The sequence below is a fragment of the Sprattus sprattus genome, assembly GCF_963457725.1.
Source record: "Sprattus sprattus genome assembly, chromosome: 8".
NCBI lineage: Eukaryota > Metazoa > Chordata > Actinopteri > Clupeiformes > Clupeidae > Sprattus > Sprattus sprattus.
In genome coordinates, this window is record NC_137927.1 from 16,699,581 (window position 1) to 16,719,157 (window position 19,577).

The following is a 19,577-nucleotide window of genomic DNA, read 5'->3' on the forward strand; positions in this document are numbered from 1 at the left end:
ATTTTGATTGGCAACACAAATATATTTTAACACTGCATTGGAGAATGGCACTTTTGTTTGAATCTCTGTGTAGTCAAAACATATGTTTTGAAACTTTTTTCATAATTTTGCACATGAAACTAGTCGACAACGCAACTACAGTACAAACACACACACTCATACACTGTACAACAGCATGGATTCACGGGTGCGTAGTTCAGGTCCTGGAATAGTCTCTGGTTCCTCCGACTCTCCTTAGGCCCCAGTGTAGTGGTCAGAGCTTACTGGATAAAGGGCATGCGCTCCTTGTTGTCATTGTCCCCCTCATGTTCCTCCTCCTCTTCGCCTGCCTCACTGGTCTCTGTGCTATCATTAGCCATCTACAGCAATAGAGAGGGGAAAAGATAATTACCAACATGTCTTTAACAGCAGAGAGCACAGGAGAAAGGATGATGTAAGACGTTTTCATTTTAAAGTGTTGACCCAAACCAAACATGTCTCTGACAGTCGTTATAGTGACTTTCTTGCATCTCAGTTCTCCAAGCAATTGAGAGAGAGAAAGAGAGGGAGAGAGAGAAAGAAAGGGCATAGCACTACTTATATGGTTTACAATTGTATTAAAATATCAATATTTCCATTAGTCCTCTGTCACCCATAATGAACCTTGTTATTGCCTCTGTACCTTCAACAGGTCAATGCTAATTCTCACTGGAAACTGGTCAAATCCATATGACGGATAATAAAACAATGATTGTGTTCGCAATTATCTCTGCATATGCTTCTCTTAAGATGGATTTCAGGCTGAGACGTTTCCATGGAAACATCTTATTTGCTCCAGCATAGGGATAGTGTTCACTGTCACCAGACTCTTCCCTCTGTAGCCCCCTTCACACGATTGTCAAAATGCCATTCCCTTAAGGAGCAGTTCCACACACAGTTTTGCTGGCCTTAGACAGCAGTAATAACAGTGGAATTTACACTTCCTAATTTTCACATGGATATCGTGGAGAGTTTATCATAGCAAAATGTAACAAGTTCATTAACTACTGAAAAGTTTTTGTCGTTTGAAAAGAATAAATAGAATAAGTCACCAAAGGGGTGGGGGACTTTTCCACATCCAGGATTAGTTTCCCTATGTTGCCTCTGTCATGGATTCTCTGCATAGCCTCTTTCACCTGAAAATCAAACACAAGAAATACCATTTGCCTCGAAAACAAACATACTCTACACCCCCACATACACAGAGAGAGAGAGAGAGAGAGAGAGAGAGAGAGAGAGAGAGAGAGAGAGAGAGAGAAGAGAGAGAGAGAGAGAGAGAGAGAGAGAGAGAGAGAGAGAGAGAGAGAGAGAGAGAGAGAGAGAGAGAGAGAGAGACATATCACAGGCAGTGTATTTTAATAGGCATGTCGTTTTAGAACTGCAGCAACTATTGCCCATTTAGGTATGCAATGCTTCAAAGTGCACAGTGGGTGGCAGTGGAGTTGTGTAAAACATGAGTTAAGAGCTGGACTACCTGGTGTTTTGACAGGCTAACGATGGAGAACGCTCCTGTATCTGTTTCGAGCAGAACAAACTCCCACATAAGTGATGTAACAGCTAAAATAAGCACAAGTTGAACAACATTTTCAAGAAGAACTGTGTGTTAAGCTGTAACTTGCTAGACACACAGCTGAACTGAAAAACTGAAGCCACAGAGTTTTATAATGTTACTGTGCTCCTCATGCACAATGATAAATATACAAAATGGGTTGACAAATCCATTTGTTAAATGCTGAATGGATCCCTTTCGCTTAACTAAACTCAACTTTACACGAAAGAACCAGGTCAATGACTTGATAGGATTACAGTACTAAGAGCTACATTTAGATATCCCACATTAATCTGCCTCATTAATATTTATATGTTGACTGGAACATAGCTAAAATGTTCAATTGTAAGGAACATATGTTAATTCAAATATTCAAGTTGTAATATTAGAATGATCAGGTATATTTTCAAATATCTTCGACTGGGATTATGATAAGCCTCCAGTTGTTTTTTGCAATATTTATTCATTAAAAAAAAGTCAGTTTAAAAGCCTGCGCAAATCAAGACAGGGTTGACAAAGCAAACATGTGGGATGAAGGCAGTGCTTGCTTTAAGCCCAGAAAGAAAGCTAATGGCTACACCAACACAAACACAGTCTGACTAGCTAAATATCATCAGACGTCCACAGACCAATGGCCACTGAGACCACTGTCTGGGTTGGGCCTGAGCTTGATGTCAGGCTTGTGTTGCAAAAGCCAGCTAACTTTTACCCCTCAAAATGCTCAAGACACCATGCACTTACCTATTCAGTAACCAGCCATCAGACACATACTGATTTCCAAAATTATTTTCTTCTTACACCCACATGCCAACCCATTCATCAATTTTCTTCTGACTTATTATGCTGTTAAAAACTAGAAAGCAGATGGCCATATTCCTGGAACTACTTCAACTTTAATGTTTCATTTTCATCTTGTAATGCATCTCCTTAGATCATTTATTTTCATTATTGTAATAGAATGACATGACAATTTGATAGCACTGAGAAGAGAGGGCCTCCTCTCCAACTTTGATGATATCAATTTACAAACTTCCAGCTGAGAAACAAGTCTCAATTGATTGTGGGAGTGAGTAGAATTTCTGACCATGTCTTCTTTTATTTGAGTTTTCTGTGGCCACGTTAAACAGGAGGTTTATAGTTATTCTTTATGAATTTGCATGTCATTTACATCTGCCAATTTTATGGATACAGTTCAAACAGTATTAAGGGTCAAGGCTGTGCAGGCAGATTAAGGGGTGAATATCAAGAGGCAATATTACCACTAAAATACCACTGAGATAAAGACGCCACCCGATGGGGGGAAATAAATTCAACGAATTTGAGACTTCCTGGAAAAACGACAACAACCTGCCTCACCTGATAGCTGTATCATGGCTGTATGCAAAAGTCAAGCAGCCAAAAGGAGCCTCATCGTTCTTAGTTACATATATTCTCAAGCCTTCCATATAAAGGAGACCTCTACTTTCTGCTCTACACAACACACTGTATGCTTACTGCCAGCGGCCCTTATCTTGAGTTCTCAGCCGCAGCAGCCCTGAGAAATGTGACAATTTCTACTGTATATTTAAGTGTCATACTTTGTCTAGCTCTGGGGGCCTATACCGGCGCCCACTGTTGTCTTGATGAATCTCCTTGCCTCTAAGGTTACACTCATAATCAATAATCGCAACATCTATTGCATCTTGAACTGCTGGCAACACCGGGCAAACTCTCCTCAACTCTATTAGAGAGGCCGTCCAGCTATCAGGGGGGTTTGATTGTTCAAGAATGGCCCGCTGTGGCCATCACGCGTAAGCAGCAAGAGCAGTTCTGGACGAGCACAATCAAATGCATCATTGAGAAAGCGCTTCATAAACACTATCTACTTCATCTCATCTGTCGGCGTGCAAATAGCTTCACGTGATTGCAATTTCTTTTTCTTGTGTATAACATTTGACAGGCCAATCTAAAGCTTGATGTCTTGTGGGAAACATCTGGGAAATATATCTGTGAACATATGCACACAAATAAGTCATAACAATGATCACACTATGTCTCTCAAACATACAGTGCTCTGCCTATATGATTCCTGATAACTAACACCAAGGTAAAACAGAGAGGTTCAAAACAAGGTGGTCTCAGAAACATGACCTTCTTGGAATGTTACCTAGATTAAAATCATCGTTGATATAGTTTTTCAAAATAAAATTCCTGCACACTCTAACTAATTCATGAACCATACAGAACCAATAACGGCAAACAATATTGTTACTGTTCTTTCAATATTATGACAGTGACAACAGAGGTATAGAGGCTTTTAAATACACTGGAAAGAGTACTTCAAGAGTACTTCAAGTACTTAAAGAAATAGGTTAACATGATGATAAGAGGTGGCAGCATTGCCTTAACACACTGTATCATAGTAGCTTAGGGTAAAGGTGTGAAACTCAGAGGTGACCCACAGTCCTGTCTGGAATTACACCGTGTTCTTGGTGTGTCTAAAAATGATACTTTACAATGTCACCGTGGAAAAGGATCCATGTTCACACAGAGGAGTTTCTCTTTGTGTGGGTGAAATCAAGCCAAGCATGGTTTGCATTGAGCCACAGATATCCCCCTTTAGTCAATACCAGGAGAGCTTCTTTTAGGTGCTAAGAATGCAGATCAGTCAGACAGGACCAAGTGTTGCTTTAATGCCAGGGGTCTGTCACAAAGAACCTGGCACAGAGAACCCCATACAGGGACGGTTTCCTGATCAAGCTTGCTGGTGGAGTCCAATTGCAGCACATGGACATTTAGTACGTTTTTTTTTGCTGACATATCTATTTCTAATCAATCTAATCACTAAAAGGTATGCTCCAAACCAGGAGATGCCCTTGTGGAATGGAGGATAACGTATTTTCAGGGACAACACCGCAATCACATTTTACAGACAAACACATCAGGACAACGAAGAGCAATATAGAGTTTCTGCATGTTAGATCTGATTTTCCTCTGCAGCTTTTCAAAAGCAGTCATTTGTTTGTGCCCCTCAGCCATGGAGAAGTAGAATTAGATTTAATGCCTTTGTTATTTTACTGGAAGAAAGCCTATTGGGGATGGGGGAGGGGCAAAATCCAAAACATATCTGACGCTTGTCAGAGGAATAAAAAGGGCCCTTTTAATTGACCGTGATCCACTATAACTGAAAGCAGACAATGACAATGTCTGGCACTGGCTCATGTTACATAAAAGAGTCTGGGGCTGTTGAAGTGGATTCTCAAAAGCTAGATGGGTTTCCTACAATATGCAGGCAGGCAGCATAGTGACAGTCAAGGACAACTTTTCACAGCGAACACACACTGCCTCAAAATGGCAGATTCACACCATAATATACAGATAACCATGTCCACACACTCAGTGCAGAGGTGTGAATCCAAAAATCTTAAATGTAGCACAATAATGTAAGAGCCCTGATCCATAATTCCACACATTGAAAAATCTCTTCTCGTTTCACCACGGCTCCCTTCACTTCCTAATCACTTGTTAAAGCAGATTTAGGAGCTGAACCCTTTCAAATGCTGTGGAGGGAACTGAGGGGGAACTCATGCATAAAACCAGAGAATGATCCAGAGTAAGACTCTGGGAAGGGAGGGCCATCACTCAGAGGATAGCGGGGCAACGTGGACTCACTGTTTTTCCCTCTATACAAACACTTAACAGCTTACAAAAAAAGAGGTGGTTTAACTGATGAGCACAATTATCAGAGTAGTGGAATTACTGAAAGAATGACGCAGAGAGAAATCCAGGCCGGATTTACGAAATCATCCCTCCACATTTCAGCTACCCCTCCATTTCTCCACGCACGATTACTTGGGGGCTAGTCACCAGTGATGCGAGGCGTTATCTAATTTACTGTGAACCCAGAATGAATGTGCCCCTTTGTGTCAAGTTCTTCATTCACGTATTTAATAAACATTACACAATCCAGGCACACAGGGAACACAATGCAACACAAAAAAATAGGACAGTGGTTGAGCACCAGTCAGCCGTTCAGCCGTTGGTAGACGGACTCAAGCTGGCATGAAAATGATGTATGGGAGGAAATAATGTGTCAATGGCATCAGCAATTTGACTGAGTTGTGCTTTTGTGACTGTGGATGCTTTTCTCAGGATTATAATTTAATAATGTCTGTATTGTAAGGCCTTTGCTACTTTGGTATGTATCTGCTTGCACATGAATCTGTGGTATCGAGGCAGGCAAGCCCTCCATATGTGTGTATGGGACAGATTGTGAGGCTGGTGATGGCTAAAGTCTCCCTGCTGGTTCTCATCCCACGCACTGGGCTCCCGGCATTCAACCCATTGCTCTTTGATCTGGCACTTCATGCATTATGGTTTCAGGGAATATCCTACCCCCCCCTTCCAAAGCTTGTTCAATAGCAAAAGTAATTTAATTCCATAAATTCCAAAGATATACACAGACACGTCTTGTTAGCGTACCAGTTTGTGCCAAGCATTCAGTTCACCGGGACGTGAAGTTTGATAAATCTCCTGACATTCCTTGCCAAAAGCACACCCTGTTTATTAAGTCAAAGGCCGCACAATTTCACATTACTATCCCCGCTGATACTATGTGCCAATGGGAAATGTCACAGATCTCTGGTAACTTTGTAAGGGCAGACCTTAACGAAGCCATGAGTGATGGGTACTGAGTTGAAATCGATTCCAGCAGAAGTCACCAACTTCATTCAACTAAGACACACTTGTAATATCCCTTGCAATAAAGAACAAAATGGAGACAAATAGTCTGACTGAAAATATTCCCTCAGACTGAAAATATTCCCTCAGTCAGATATCAAACACGAACATGACAACAGCCTGTAAATAAAGTATGAAAGTTGCTTATGTTGAGTAACAATTTATAGTTTCTAAAGACATGTATTTAATTCCGTTTTCCTCTGAGTCATTTGTCCCACTCAAACAAATGGGGTTTTCAGTAAAATTTTGGAATGGAAAGACAAACCCTGAAATTCTATAATGGTCACAATTCATACATTCATGATGCATGATACAAAATAATATACAAAATATGAATCACTAATAACATTAAAATAGATTCATGTTAATTGGCCATAGCAGATAAAGCTTCCTTACATGACAAGGCAAAAAAACAATTAAGCCTAAGAGTTTAGACGTTGGAACATCATACCTCTCTTCACATACATCACCCCACCCATGTTCATCTAATTTTGCCTTTAAATATCAAATGAAAGAAAAACACTATGATTCACTGTTTTACGTACATGTTTTGCTAAAAACCACACTTGAGATAAATATGAAATATGGAATAAACAAACAACAAACAAACAACATCGAGTGCTCTGTGATGTAAACAATAAATGTCACAGCATATGAGCTATACAAACTGATATGAAACCCAATCTCCACCGACAACTGTGCCCTTTTCTTATTATGATTTGGAACAGTACTCATTTTCTGTTGAATTGTTTTGTTTTTGTTTGAGAGAAGCAGTGGTTGGTAGGAGAATTACATTATCTGATGCAATTTGGTGTAACAGCCCTGTGTTGGCTTGAAGACAACACTACAAAAGGAAATGAGATATTGGTGGCACTGTTTACAAAGACAACTGGGTAACACAAACAGAATTCATCTCAGTTGCTGTCATACAAATAGCTCTATAAACTCTTGACAGCAGTTTTATATTTATATATTAAATATTTTACTCTTGAGCACAAAATAGTATGAACCAACTGAACAAATAATATGAAGGTAACATCACGCCTAATCTGTGCAATCCAATCATAAAATAATATCTGTGCATCACTTAGATCCTTTACGGACTAGGAAAAAGACAAATGACTCATGCCAGATTGCTTTGTTAACAAGGTCCTTGACATCTCCTGGTCTCACCCGGTGTGGCACAATTAAATTAGTAAGCTGGCCATGACCAACGCAACCGCTCCTGACATTAATTCAGCATGTAATGCTCATTTAAAAAAAAGTGCTGAAGCAAGACCCCATGAGTTCCCCGCTAAACTAATCAGAATCCTGAAAGAGTGGTGTGAACGAGCTACACTACAGGTGTTTCTCATTGAGCACCATTCCTAGCAATTTAAAGCGATATTTGGTGCTGTCAAGGCAATTTGCCATCTCCCCACGAGGGCCTCCACTGATGCACTCAAATGAACCCACGGTTGACATCATGCGAGCTGTCTGAGGCTCATCTGGGAGATGGGAGTGTTAAAGCAGCTCTTCAGCCACTCCGGGCAGTGGCCATTTAAATGCCTCCGGGCCTTTCTCTCTCTCTCTCTCTCTCTCTCTCTCTCTCTCTCTCTCTCTCTTTCTCTCTGGAGCGAGCCCCTGGTCACTATCTCATCGCACAATTGCGCAGAGAGGTCAACAAACACTGGCATATTTATTAGCGAAGGACCCTAGTTCCCATGGCAACTGTGCAAAGCGTGGCATCACCAAGGAGGAAATGTCAGCAGCGGTGGCAACTGAACAACGGTGATGTACAGTCACCGATCTCTAATTCTGCACCGTAGTTAATGACGTGAAACTGCACGGCAGGAGTCTGCCTGGCAGGAAAAAAAGAAAAGAAAAAAAAAGGCTTGCAAAAAAACAAAACATATTGCTAGAGGCTTGAGGCATACAGAGAAACACTTTCTCCTTGATTACTATTTACAATCTGCTATATATTTAGCTTTTCATGGTTATATATAAGGGTACTAGATAGATGGTGCCTCATTGCACAGAACCACACATTATGTGTGTGATGGACCAGAGCAAAGGGTTACCATCTGTAGGTGGGTCAGAATCAGAGTGAGGAGGCAATGAAATAGGGTTTAGTCCAACACAAAATTAAAATGATGAAAAAGCAAGAGAACCCCCCCCCCAAAAAAAAAAAAATATAATATAACCAAACAAAAACTGTCCAATATTTCAAAGAAATGGCACTTTCAGGAGGCACTGACTTTGCCTGACAAGGCAAGGAGAACATGACAACAAATAACAGAGAAGTCGGTAGCACCTACAAAGATACATACAAATATTCTGTAAGACTAAGCTTGTGCACCACCTGAGTCCAATAAAATATCTGTTTGCGAGCCTAACTAAGCTGGTGTAGTATCCTTTGTCCTGCCGTCATTACACAATGTGCATGTTTGCATGTGCCCATGTGCACCAGTCCATGTGTTTGTGCGTGAGTTTGTCTACCCAGCCATATGTGTATGAGTGTGCAAGAGTTTGTAAATAACAGGGCTGAGTTGTGCATGCAAAGCTTTGTTTATATTTGATGAGACCCTGTACTGCATCAGAGGCTCCCTCAGCATGAGTATGAACGTAGAATCCAGCCCGGCTTCTTCTTACCTTGGGCCTGAGGTGTGAGGGAGTGAAGAGTTAACATCTATGTGTGCAGGATCAGGGTTTAATGAGTTTAGGTCAGACACTCTAAATCAGGCCTGGCTTGACAAGTCCATCCCCAGCTTGACACTATCGGTGAGGCTGAGATGTGTCTGTGGGGAGTGGGGGAGGATGCTGCACTGGGCTCTGCAAGCAGCCCACATGCTGACAACACCTGTCTCAACAGAAGCCCTCCATCTCTGTCTCTCTGTGCCGACATGCCCCTTCCACGCGGCGCAACAGCGTATAAATCAGGCGTTAAAAAAGTCCCCCTGTGAGTCAGCACAGCCTAAATTAGATCCCACTCTCTTGTCCATTTTTTACGTTTTTTTTTTATTTTCCTTGAGTACCGCACTCGTGAACGAGAGCAACTCGTGGCATTGTGGTGGGTGTCGATTTCCAAGAAGATTCCAGAGAAGATTCCACTCCTCTCCTTTCAGATGAATTTGCCAGCATTACACAGGACCCAAGAAGATGCCTAGCAGAGTAACAGAACATAATGTTTTGATGTGTTGGGTGTGCATTGGTTTGCATAATTGAATCCTGTGCCTTCAAAGCCAATCATCAAAGCAGAAGCAAAGAGAACCTCTTACAACAAAGACCCCTTTTCTGCAGTGTGCATCATATCTAAAATATAGTGGGAAACAGCTATTCCTCTTTCATAAGGCAGCTTGAAAGGTCCTCTCTATGAAATGCATCTGTAAACAAGGAGACATTTTTTGCTGCCAGGTCAGTACCATCACTAATACTCACTACATCACTGTCATACAGATATTATACAAAACCCAACCTGCCCAGAAGGGGCTCAGGCCATAAGGGCCATACAGGTAAACAGCCAGATAGCCATCTCTACCTGGGGTAATAAGGCAAGAGGAATCAGCTTAGCTTAAACCACTCTCAAGTAATGACATTCTATTGTCTCCTAAGGCAAGAGGTAGCCATAGGGATGGCTAAATCTGATTCACCTCAGGTTGCTTTATATCACTGAGAGAAAGACAGAGGGTGGACAAAGGTCCAACACCTTTCTTCATTTCCCACTGAAATTCATTTGTAATATGTTCCTCTGATCCTCTCAGAGTCCTCTCATTAGTTCATTAAATCTCAGTATGTCTGAACTATTTGCAACAGCAAAAGAATAAGTGTATTCCCTCCTCTTTATCTTGCCACTTCGATGAGTGGAGACAGAGGTTGCCTCAAACAAAATGAAACACAGCAGCTACTGTTGGTTTTTCACAGTTGCAGTCAGAGATTATTTACATACAGGCTTCTGCCAACAGTCTGAAAGCCTTTAAGTGAAAAATCCATGGCAACATGATTGCACTGCTGGATGGCTTTGGGAGCCCAGTGGGATAAACAGACATGTAAGAACATTTACTTGACATGGAACTGCTAGTAAATGATTCTATGGATATCCTTTGTATATTCAAACCACTGACATTAAAACGTCATTTGTTAAAGACTTATGACATCCTGAAAAATTGCAGTAGTCCTCCCAACCTCTTTAAATCAAATCAACATAAAAGATATATCTAAATGATCTGATATGATAATGATATCTAAGTGATGTTCATGTCATTCCCCTGCTGCTTGCTAGTGTATTGGTTCTGCCACTCATCTCTCGCCTGCCCATACCTGATCCAGCGGTGCTGCAGCCTGTAGTTGTGAGTTCTGTCCCTGGCTTTCCCCATTGCTGATCCCGATGACAACAGCTATGTTCTGCAGCATTTAGCCTTCAGCCTATCTGAGAGAGCCGAGGCAGTTGTAATTGCCTGCTCTGAATTACATGGAGTGCTTCTGCTGTGCACACTGCATCCTAGTGAGCTTCCACAGACGTTGTGGAGCTATTTGGGTTCAGGCCGGTGAGACCTATGTAGTGTTTGCCGCTGGAATTTAAATGCCGTTTGTGGCAGCATTTCCTACTGTCAGATGAGGCCCTACAATAAGTCCTGGAGATTGGTTTGATGAGCAGCATACTATCTCTAGGTTTCATAGTGTATATCAAAAATGGGGCATTATGTAAGAGCTTCTGATGGTGTCTACTTGTGGTAAAACAATGGGGGTCCAAACTCAAGCATGCCAACAGATGTGGGTGGCCCTGATATCCAGGGCTAGATATTGATAGTGATGGCCCAATGCAATTTCATTTCGGAGAGTCCTGATTTAATTATTTCTGATCATTTGGATCGTTTGGCATTCATACTCCACCCGTATCATCCAGTCACATGGTGGAAACATTAGCATACAAGTTCATTAGCATACCAAATCCACACAGCCTCCTGCAACGCTGTTTGCAAAAGTGGATCATTCACTTGCCCAATTTCACTGCTAGATTCACCAACAATAATACTTTCTGTATCAATTATTCCAACTAAATATTACAATAAGGTGTACTCACCATCAGGGGGTTGTTATATTGTTTAACTGCACATCATTGCATTCTCTATATCTTGGAAATCATACCAATGTGAATCATTAGAGTAGCACAGCACCGTGAATTAGCTCTTATAAGATGCAGGGTCCCCTGTTGCTCTCAGAGAAAGCATGATTGCAAAACTGAACAGAAGAGCATGCAAATTGTATTGAGACACTGAAATATGATGCTTGCAAACGCTGATGCCTGCACACGCTTCAAGGCAGCAATGTTCCTCTCGAAAAGCATATGGCCACTGAATAATATTACTGGAAATGGAGGAGTGTTTTCACCACAACGCAGCCAAAACCACAACACTGACATCCGTGAGAGCATAATTCATATTTCACTGCTAATACGATGATGTGTGAGTCACAGAATGCTAAGAGGTAGAGAGTAAACACAAGATAACTTATCAGACAAGACTCTCTACAGAGGTAAGAAAAGACAATGATGAAGCTCCACACTTCAACCCCCTAGAAACCAAATGGTGTCAAAAACTGAGATATTATAGTCCCCTTTTAACCATTATTATGCAGTGCTAAGAAATACCAGCCACAGTGCCAGGATTCATATTATGTAATAGGCCATAATTCAGGAACACACTTGTTTCACATGGGAAACAAACAGTAGCTGTGTGCAAAATTTTGAGCAATTCAGTCAACAACAAAGTCATTACCGTCTGGAACAGAAAGCCGCCCTCAGAGGCTTAGTTCATGGCATTTGAGATTACCCATTACCATCAAAGTTTTGTGAGTTGGCAAATATGAAACATGGCTGTATAAGGACGCAGCCCATTTGAACAGCATCAGAATGCAGTTGAAGTATACAAATAATTGAGATAGTTGGCATATCATTTAAATAAATTGCTTGATTGAAGGGTATTTATTGTGTTTATTAATGACCCTATTGTTACAGTCACTACAACACTCATTCAGTGAAAACACTCTACCATTCACAAAGCATCTGGACATTACAACCTTCTTGTAGTTCTTGGTTACCAGATATGATCTGCTATTTTCATGCATTCTAAAATTCACCACACAGCCAACAGTAACCTACTTAGTTAAAGCAGCAAAAAGAATTTTTATTGAAGCTAACTACCTAAAAGGCATGCATAAACCTTGCGAACACCACCAACAGCCCAGCTGACACTCATATAAGCTTGCCAACACAACAACTGGTGTCTTCTGGCAGTATAGCTGCTAATGACCTGTGTTTGAAAGCTTTTCTTCCATTTTTTGCAGGGTATTCCAGCCCGGTACACAGAACTACATTGGGCATATCCTGGATGGCTAGCGAGGAAGACACAGGTGTTTATCTGTCCTTCACATGACCATATGCTATCAAAATGAATTCGAGGGTGGTACCAAAACTAGTTGTCTATAAAACAATACCTCAAAAAGTGTCAAATTGTAGCACTAAACCTTCAATATCACATTTAAATTTCAAACAGAAATATAGCTATGGAAAAACTCCCAACTGCCATGATGGAGGTGCAGGAGACATAACAGAGGGCTAGAAAGCTGACTGGAGTTAAGTGGGTGGGAGCAGCAATGGTAGATGGGACCAGGCTGGACAGCCCACCCACCATCTGATAGAGAATGCATCTACAGACAGCTGACAGTGATTCATGGCACAAACTCAACAGGACATAATCCAGATGGTCTGCAGATAATTTTCTTTTGATAAGGCTCCCTGTCTTACTGTCACCTGTTATCACCATAGCGAAGGGTAAGTTAACCAGAATGGACATTTTCTGCTCTTAGCATCGTGTCGTCAAATTACACAAAGACCTCCTGAACCGTAAATGATGCAACACTGGACAAAATTTAGGCAAACTGAACTAAATTTGATGACTTACAGTAGAGTAGATCTTACCTCCTCCAGTGCCCACAGGGAGTCTACGAGAGGTTTTATCTTCTGCTGGTTGTAAAGGGAAAAGAGTTTGTGGACTGCGTTCTTCACCTGGCTGCATCCACCCTGCTTAAAGAGGAGATTTAGGAGCGAGAACCCGGCCATTACTTTGTTCTCTTCATAGAGCTTAATGGGGTTGACCTTCTCCACTTGCCACCACTAGAGAAAAAAACACAGCAAAAATTAGTCTTATTATACTCCTCATGCCAAACTTGGTGAATGATTGAACTTTGTAATTGATACATTATAGTCTTGCTGACACTTTGCTTTCAAAATAAGCGAATGATTCTATGTAATTAACAAAATGTGTTTTCAAGAGAGAAATGCTTTTCAAAGAATTTAAGAAACATTTTCATCACCGTGGTTGATTCATATAATGGGAAGATAATGTTGCTGAATGTTTTTTCTATTTCTGAAACATACCTTTCTGGCACAGAGAACTGTTAATAAGATTAAAAGATACTCACAGATTTGGCAAAACTGAAGAAACTTTTGGTCTCTCCGGTAACCATGTTTGATGAGCCTGTGAAAATGATGACAGAATCAAATTCAAATGGAATTCATTATTTAGTACCATGCTACTATATCATAGAGAAATGAATTAAACAATTTAACTAATTAATTAATTTAATTACATTAAACTTTCAACACTTTGTCACTTTGTAACACATTTTTTTAATTTTCAAACAAGCAAACGTCAAGGTATTAACCAGCATTACAGTTAACAATACATATTATACATATAAATGGGGTTGGATGACTGTCTAGATGGCATTATTTAGTTTATTGTGGTTTTGTCATCCTCCAACTGATCTCATCCACACTGCAAAAGATTGCAATTACAAATTATATTGAATGGGATTGGATTGACTTCACTCTATTGCTTGATGTTCACCTGGCCATGAATGTGGTGGACTGAGCTAGGGTAAGGGAGGGTTGGGAGTTTCCAGACTATGACCACAGTGAAAACTAACATTTATAATTTTACTACACCAAAACAAAGTGACTGTCTGAAGACGTCTGAATAACTGCTAAAACTTAAATGTAAGTTATGGGATAGAGCAGTCTACAAGATTCTTTGTGGATGGAAAATTACAAACTTATTTCGAACCAGACTACGTGGTTTTCAAACAGTAGGACTGCAAGACAAGGACAGTCATCTTAAACTCAGTAGAACTTTCTGAAAGTACACCTTTGAGAGTTCAGTGATGACAGCTGAATCAAACATCGATCTCCCATGGCATAGATACCATACCTACCATAAAGGATATATGTGCCCAGGGGCTTTAGAAGGCCAAGGCCTTTCCCAGTGTTCTCTCCGCATAAACAGTCCAGGACAATGTCTACCCCCTCTGCTGAGATCCTGGGAAATACATAAAATTCCATTTGAGTCTCCTCTTGTGAGCAGTCTATGCAGCAGTCAGCCCCCAAGGCCAGAATATTTAATAAAAACACAAGGAAACATCTCCTCAGTAATTGAAATTCAGCCTGCAAAGTGTATCTAACCACACGCTTCCCTCATACCAAAAATGTTTCCACTTTCGTCATAGCAATCCTAATCCCAAAGTATGCACCAGAGTGAAACAATGTATCCACTTTAAAGAGTTACAATGAAATAACAACCGTTACACAGTCTGTGGCACAATACAGTAACATCATCTTAAGAATCACATTGACTTTGCTGTTGATATACAACCAACAGCCATAGTTTTATTTTCATAGAATGCCATAGAATTCCAATGAAAGCATTGGAAAAACTGGACAGGAATGAGAACATGCTCTAATCAAGAAGTTCTAATGCCTTCTCATTGGCTGGGCAACTTGTGTGGCAGCCTGACTTAGGGGTCTTGTGATGCCCACTGCCTGTGTGGACTGAGTGACTTGAAACCAATTTAATTTTACTTTTCTGCTGATCCTTAGAAGAATGTGGGGTCGCAGAGATGAAAGGCTTATTAGTCTCTCCCTCACTCACACTCTCTTTCTTTTGATATTCCTTAATATATAGTACCACAACAGTGTACAAGTACTGCGTTGATGTTTCTCCCTGGTCACTAAACATACCAAAGCTTCAGATATTTTTCTGCAAATAGCAGAGATCAATAACAGTGCTATGCACCTCCGGCTTGAGCCCACACAAGAGGCTTGGTCAGAAATGGCCATATCAGTCTCAGCCTTGTCAGAATGACTCTCAAATAGCATCTGTTACTGCTAAGGAATACACGAAAACAGTATTTTGAAATAATGAGTCAGTATTCTTGACAAGATCCCTTCACCACATGGGCAAGGTATTGTTTAATACCATTTGAAGGTATGGAGAACTCTCTACACCCTTTATTTTGGACTTTTCAAGAGAGACACCTGATTGGACCAGCTGCAGCACATGCTTATCACATCAACTGTTGCTGGTCGCTACATTTACAGACCATGGGTACTCCTCCCTGAAGAAATGCTCTCCCTGCCTCTCTATGTGTTGCCATGGCGACCATGGTCATACAGACCCGCACTCGATTATAGGTAATGTCTCCATCCACACAGTCCATACTGACGTGGCTCCTATAATCACATTATCATTACCATATCACCTTGCATGTGCATGAATTTGCTATACAACTCCACTCCCCCTTCATCTAGGCAGCTATTCCCCACCTTATATTCTCCTATAGATATTTCCACAATCTGAATCTCTGAATCTAGATTTATAAGGAAGGATTTAGAATGGATTTTTTTTAAGTAGCATGCCACGTGTGTGAGCCATTGGTACCGGCAAAACAGCTCTTACTTTTTCACTTCTGGCACATAATCGATGTTTCTGTCAAACAGGTGAGTCACCGAGTCTTTGATGGCCTCGTGTTTAAAGGGTGAGGCGGTCCCAAACAGGGTGACATTCGGAACGGTTGAGCAGAGCTGAGCAACAGCTTGACCCTGAAAATGACAATCCATCCAGGAGTGATCATGTGATTAACATTTATGTAGATGCTTTTCAGTCTCTCGCTTACATAGATTAAAAAACAGTAGTATATATAAGTTTATACAAGTTAACAGAGATACTTTGTACCTGTCTATTACAAAGTTACAGTTAACAGTAAATTATCATTTTCACAGTAGGCGATATGTCTTTAAGGGGACGCAAGTACACCAACAGTACATTTATTTACAGAGAGAGGTGTAATTGCACAGATTTTAGCTCCTGTGTCACTAGCATTTAAAATATTGGGCATAAATATGACGTTGATATTGATGTGCCTAAGTGCTGAACAACAGCAGAAAATATCATTAGTAACCATCCTGAGCAATTATGCTTTAAACAGCTTATGAGAATGGCACACGTGTGAACATGGACGGGTAACTCACCACACCTCCTCCTGCTGAGTGCACCAAGACTGACATGCCCTCCCGGAGATTGGCAACTTCAAACAACATCATGTAGGCGGCCACAAAGTTCATGGAAAAGGCTGCAGCCTCAGTGAAAGTCATATCATCTGGGATTTTGTAGACAAAATCCAGTGGTGTACAGACCACCTCAGCCCAGGCATTGTAATTCACAAATGCCATGACCCGGTCACCAATCTGTGGAAAATAACAGCACCCATCTGATCAAGGTTAGAGGCTGACATGGCCTCTGAATTATGAACATTCCTCACACCATAACAGCACCTCACTTATTAATCATCATGTATAATAAAAAAAAGGCAGCAGTGGTAGATATCAAATTTAGGCAATAGGCAAATTATCAAGCTGGGGTAGTTTAAGTTACACGTCTTTATTAAAAAGAAGTTGCTTGAAAAATTACAATAATGTGATTAATGTATTTATATCCTATGCCAGCCAGGGTATTATATTAATCATGCATTTGCCCATGATAAATTAATCAAACCATTTTACCACAAAATCTGAATTCTCAGAACATCTCAAAACTCAAATATTTATCCAGACAATTTTTTTTTTTTAGAGGGAACAGAGAGAGACAGAGAACAAGATTAAGCAAAGAAAAAGGACCTCTTCAAAGACAAGAGGAGGAGGAGAGGAGAGAAAGGTAGAGAGAGAGAGGAGAGGAGAGGAGAGGAGAGGAGAGGAGAGGGAGAGGCATGCAAGCTCAAGGCACTGACTGACTTTTTAAACAGATTCCATTAATGCTTTTGAAAGAGGCCAAGCTACATTAGACACAGCCTTTAGCTCCTCTTTAAGTACAGTAGCCTAATTTTTTTATTTTTTTACATCCATCACTGAAAAGACTTCTAAAATCTTTCATTTTGTCATAGATAATAGTTTTAGATTCAATATGCATTATAAAGAATAATGTCTCAAAAGGAAACGAAAAAAAGGAAACGGTAGAAAGTGATGACCTCTAAGTGTTTCTCCTCTAAAGCGTGCTTTTAAAACGGCAGTTCACAAAAAAGCCTGCCGTAATTTCCCACTGAGAGTCAGTGATAGCAGTGAGTCATCACAGGCTGATTCACCTACCTCAAATCCTGTTGTGTTGTCTCCCATCGCTTCCACTATGCCTGAGCATTCAAAACCAGGTACAAGTGGAGTCTTTGGAGGGTTATCAATATTTCCTTGTCGAACCATGAGGTCCACAAAGTTCAAGCCACTGCAAAGAGAAATTATGCCTAAAACGATCACTAACATGCAAACATTTAATGAACATGCAAGTAGCCCATGTATTTGTCTTTACATTACTAATTGAAGAGGCACATTCATTTGAAAGTTCAACTGGCAACATAAACAGATGGCTTTTAGGCCCACTTATTTATTGAATTCAATCAGTCTTAGATGTCTCATTCAAACTGTGCCTTTTACAATGATGGTCACACGTTTGGGGGAAATAAAATAGAGCCATACGTGTTTTATAAAGATTTGTATGACTTAAGATAAAATGTATCTGGAAATATACAAATAAATGTGAGAAAGCATTTATCTTTGGAAGAACAGGTCAAATGAAAAGTCCACCAGTTTTTAAATCATTTTCACTGTGGTAGTCACACAACCTATCCATTCATTTGGTTAATACATGTAATACATTTTCCACCATTCTATCGCTGAAAGGGATAGCCTACTTACCAGCACAAGTAACAAAACAAAAAAGGTTTCTGCACACGAAAATATCTGAATACAGGAACAGAGGCTTTGGATTTAGAAAAAAAACGATATTTTCAAAAGGGTTATCGTAAAATAGTGGATGGTGTAGTTGTTGACGTTCCTGGTACTTCTGCTAATTTTCATTCTACGTTGAGGATGTATTACAACCTATTTCGATTGATTCATTTTAAAGTCCAGTTTGCCCACGAGCTTATCAAATATTTTTCGTCAAGCAGCGGCCTACATTCGAGAAATGATGAGCCATGATTCTCTTACTTACACATGACAAGTGGTATGTGGTTCTTTCAGAGACAACTCATTGAAATAAACTTGATATTAAATTATTTATTACGTGCACTTACGCTTCATGACAAAGGTGGATGTAATTCCAAATATACATAATTATTGCTCCCATACTAACCTTGCACGTTTCCCTCCTACAAATTACATACTATAAATAAAACCATTTGGGACTTTATCAATAAAATACGAGGAGGACAATGACTGAGTATAGAAAGCCTGGTTTGAGAATCAACACACCACTTATGGACCCATGGTCATTGGTGATACCGAGCGCAACATGTTGCTGGATTCCTGCCAGTTGCACAAAGTTCCAACTATTAATTTCCACTAACTCCGATTTTAAGTAAATATAACCTGTTCACTTAGGAGGGATTCAAATATATTTACCATGCTTTAACCCGAATTTTGACCTCTCCTTCCTGTGGGTCTGGCATCGGTTTCTTGGTTACCCGGAGTTTGTTCAGACCCCCAAAGGCAGTAAGCACTACGACGCGCATTTCTTTGGCATCACCCGCAGACGCGACATTCTCTGATTCTTTAGCGCAATTTTTCTCTATCATATGATCAGTTTCTTCTGTCATCTCCGCTCCCTCCTTTGGCATATCCGTGGGTTTCATGAGCAGGCTGAGATAGCAAACTAACGGGTTCTGTCAACCCCTCCCAGCGATGTGGTTACCGCAGGTTGCGTATCTCTGTAGAGTGCAGCAAATGCTGCTAGATTGCTATGGCTGAACGGATTTGGCCGCTGAGAAAGGCGACTACCGTAAAACTGTGTGTACACGTGTAACTTAAATATATAACGTTGATTTAAACTTTCGGTAAATTGTTATAATTACAGTGCATGAAATGCCCTGTATTGTTATTCGGTGGCTTCTTATTTTTCTTCATCTTATTATTATTCCTTTTACTGATCTTCTG

The 19,577-nt window shown here is 40.5% G+C and overlaps 1 protein-coding gene across 1 annotated transcript; it reads right to left on the reverse strand.

The window, feature by feature from the left end:
- Positions 1 to 260: 260 nt before the first annotated feature.
- Positions 261 to 19,276, reverse strand: vat1l (vesicle amine transport 1-like; the record flags this gene model as incomplete). The annotated part of the gene is made up of 9 exons (XM_080843117.1): positions 261 to 359; positions 1,071 to 1,154; positions 13,242 to 13,436; positions 13,745 to 13,800; positions 14,537 to 14,640; positions 16,057 to 16,199; positions 16,629 to 16,844; positions 17,739 to 17,868; positions 19,047 to 19,276. 9 exons carry the CDS (start codon positions 19,274 to 19,276, stop codon positions 261 to 263), a joined length of 1,257 nt encoding a protein of 418 aa, XP_080699243.1.
- Positions 19,277 to 19,577: the final 301 nt, after the last annotated feature.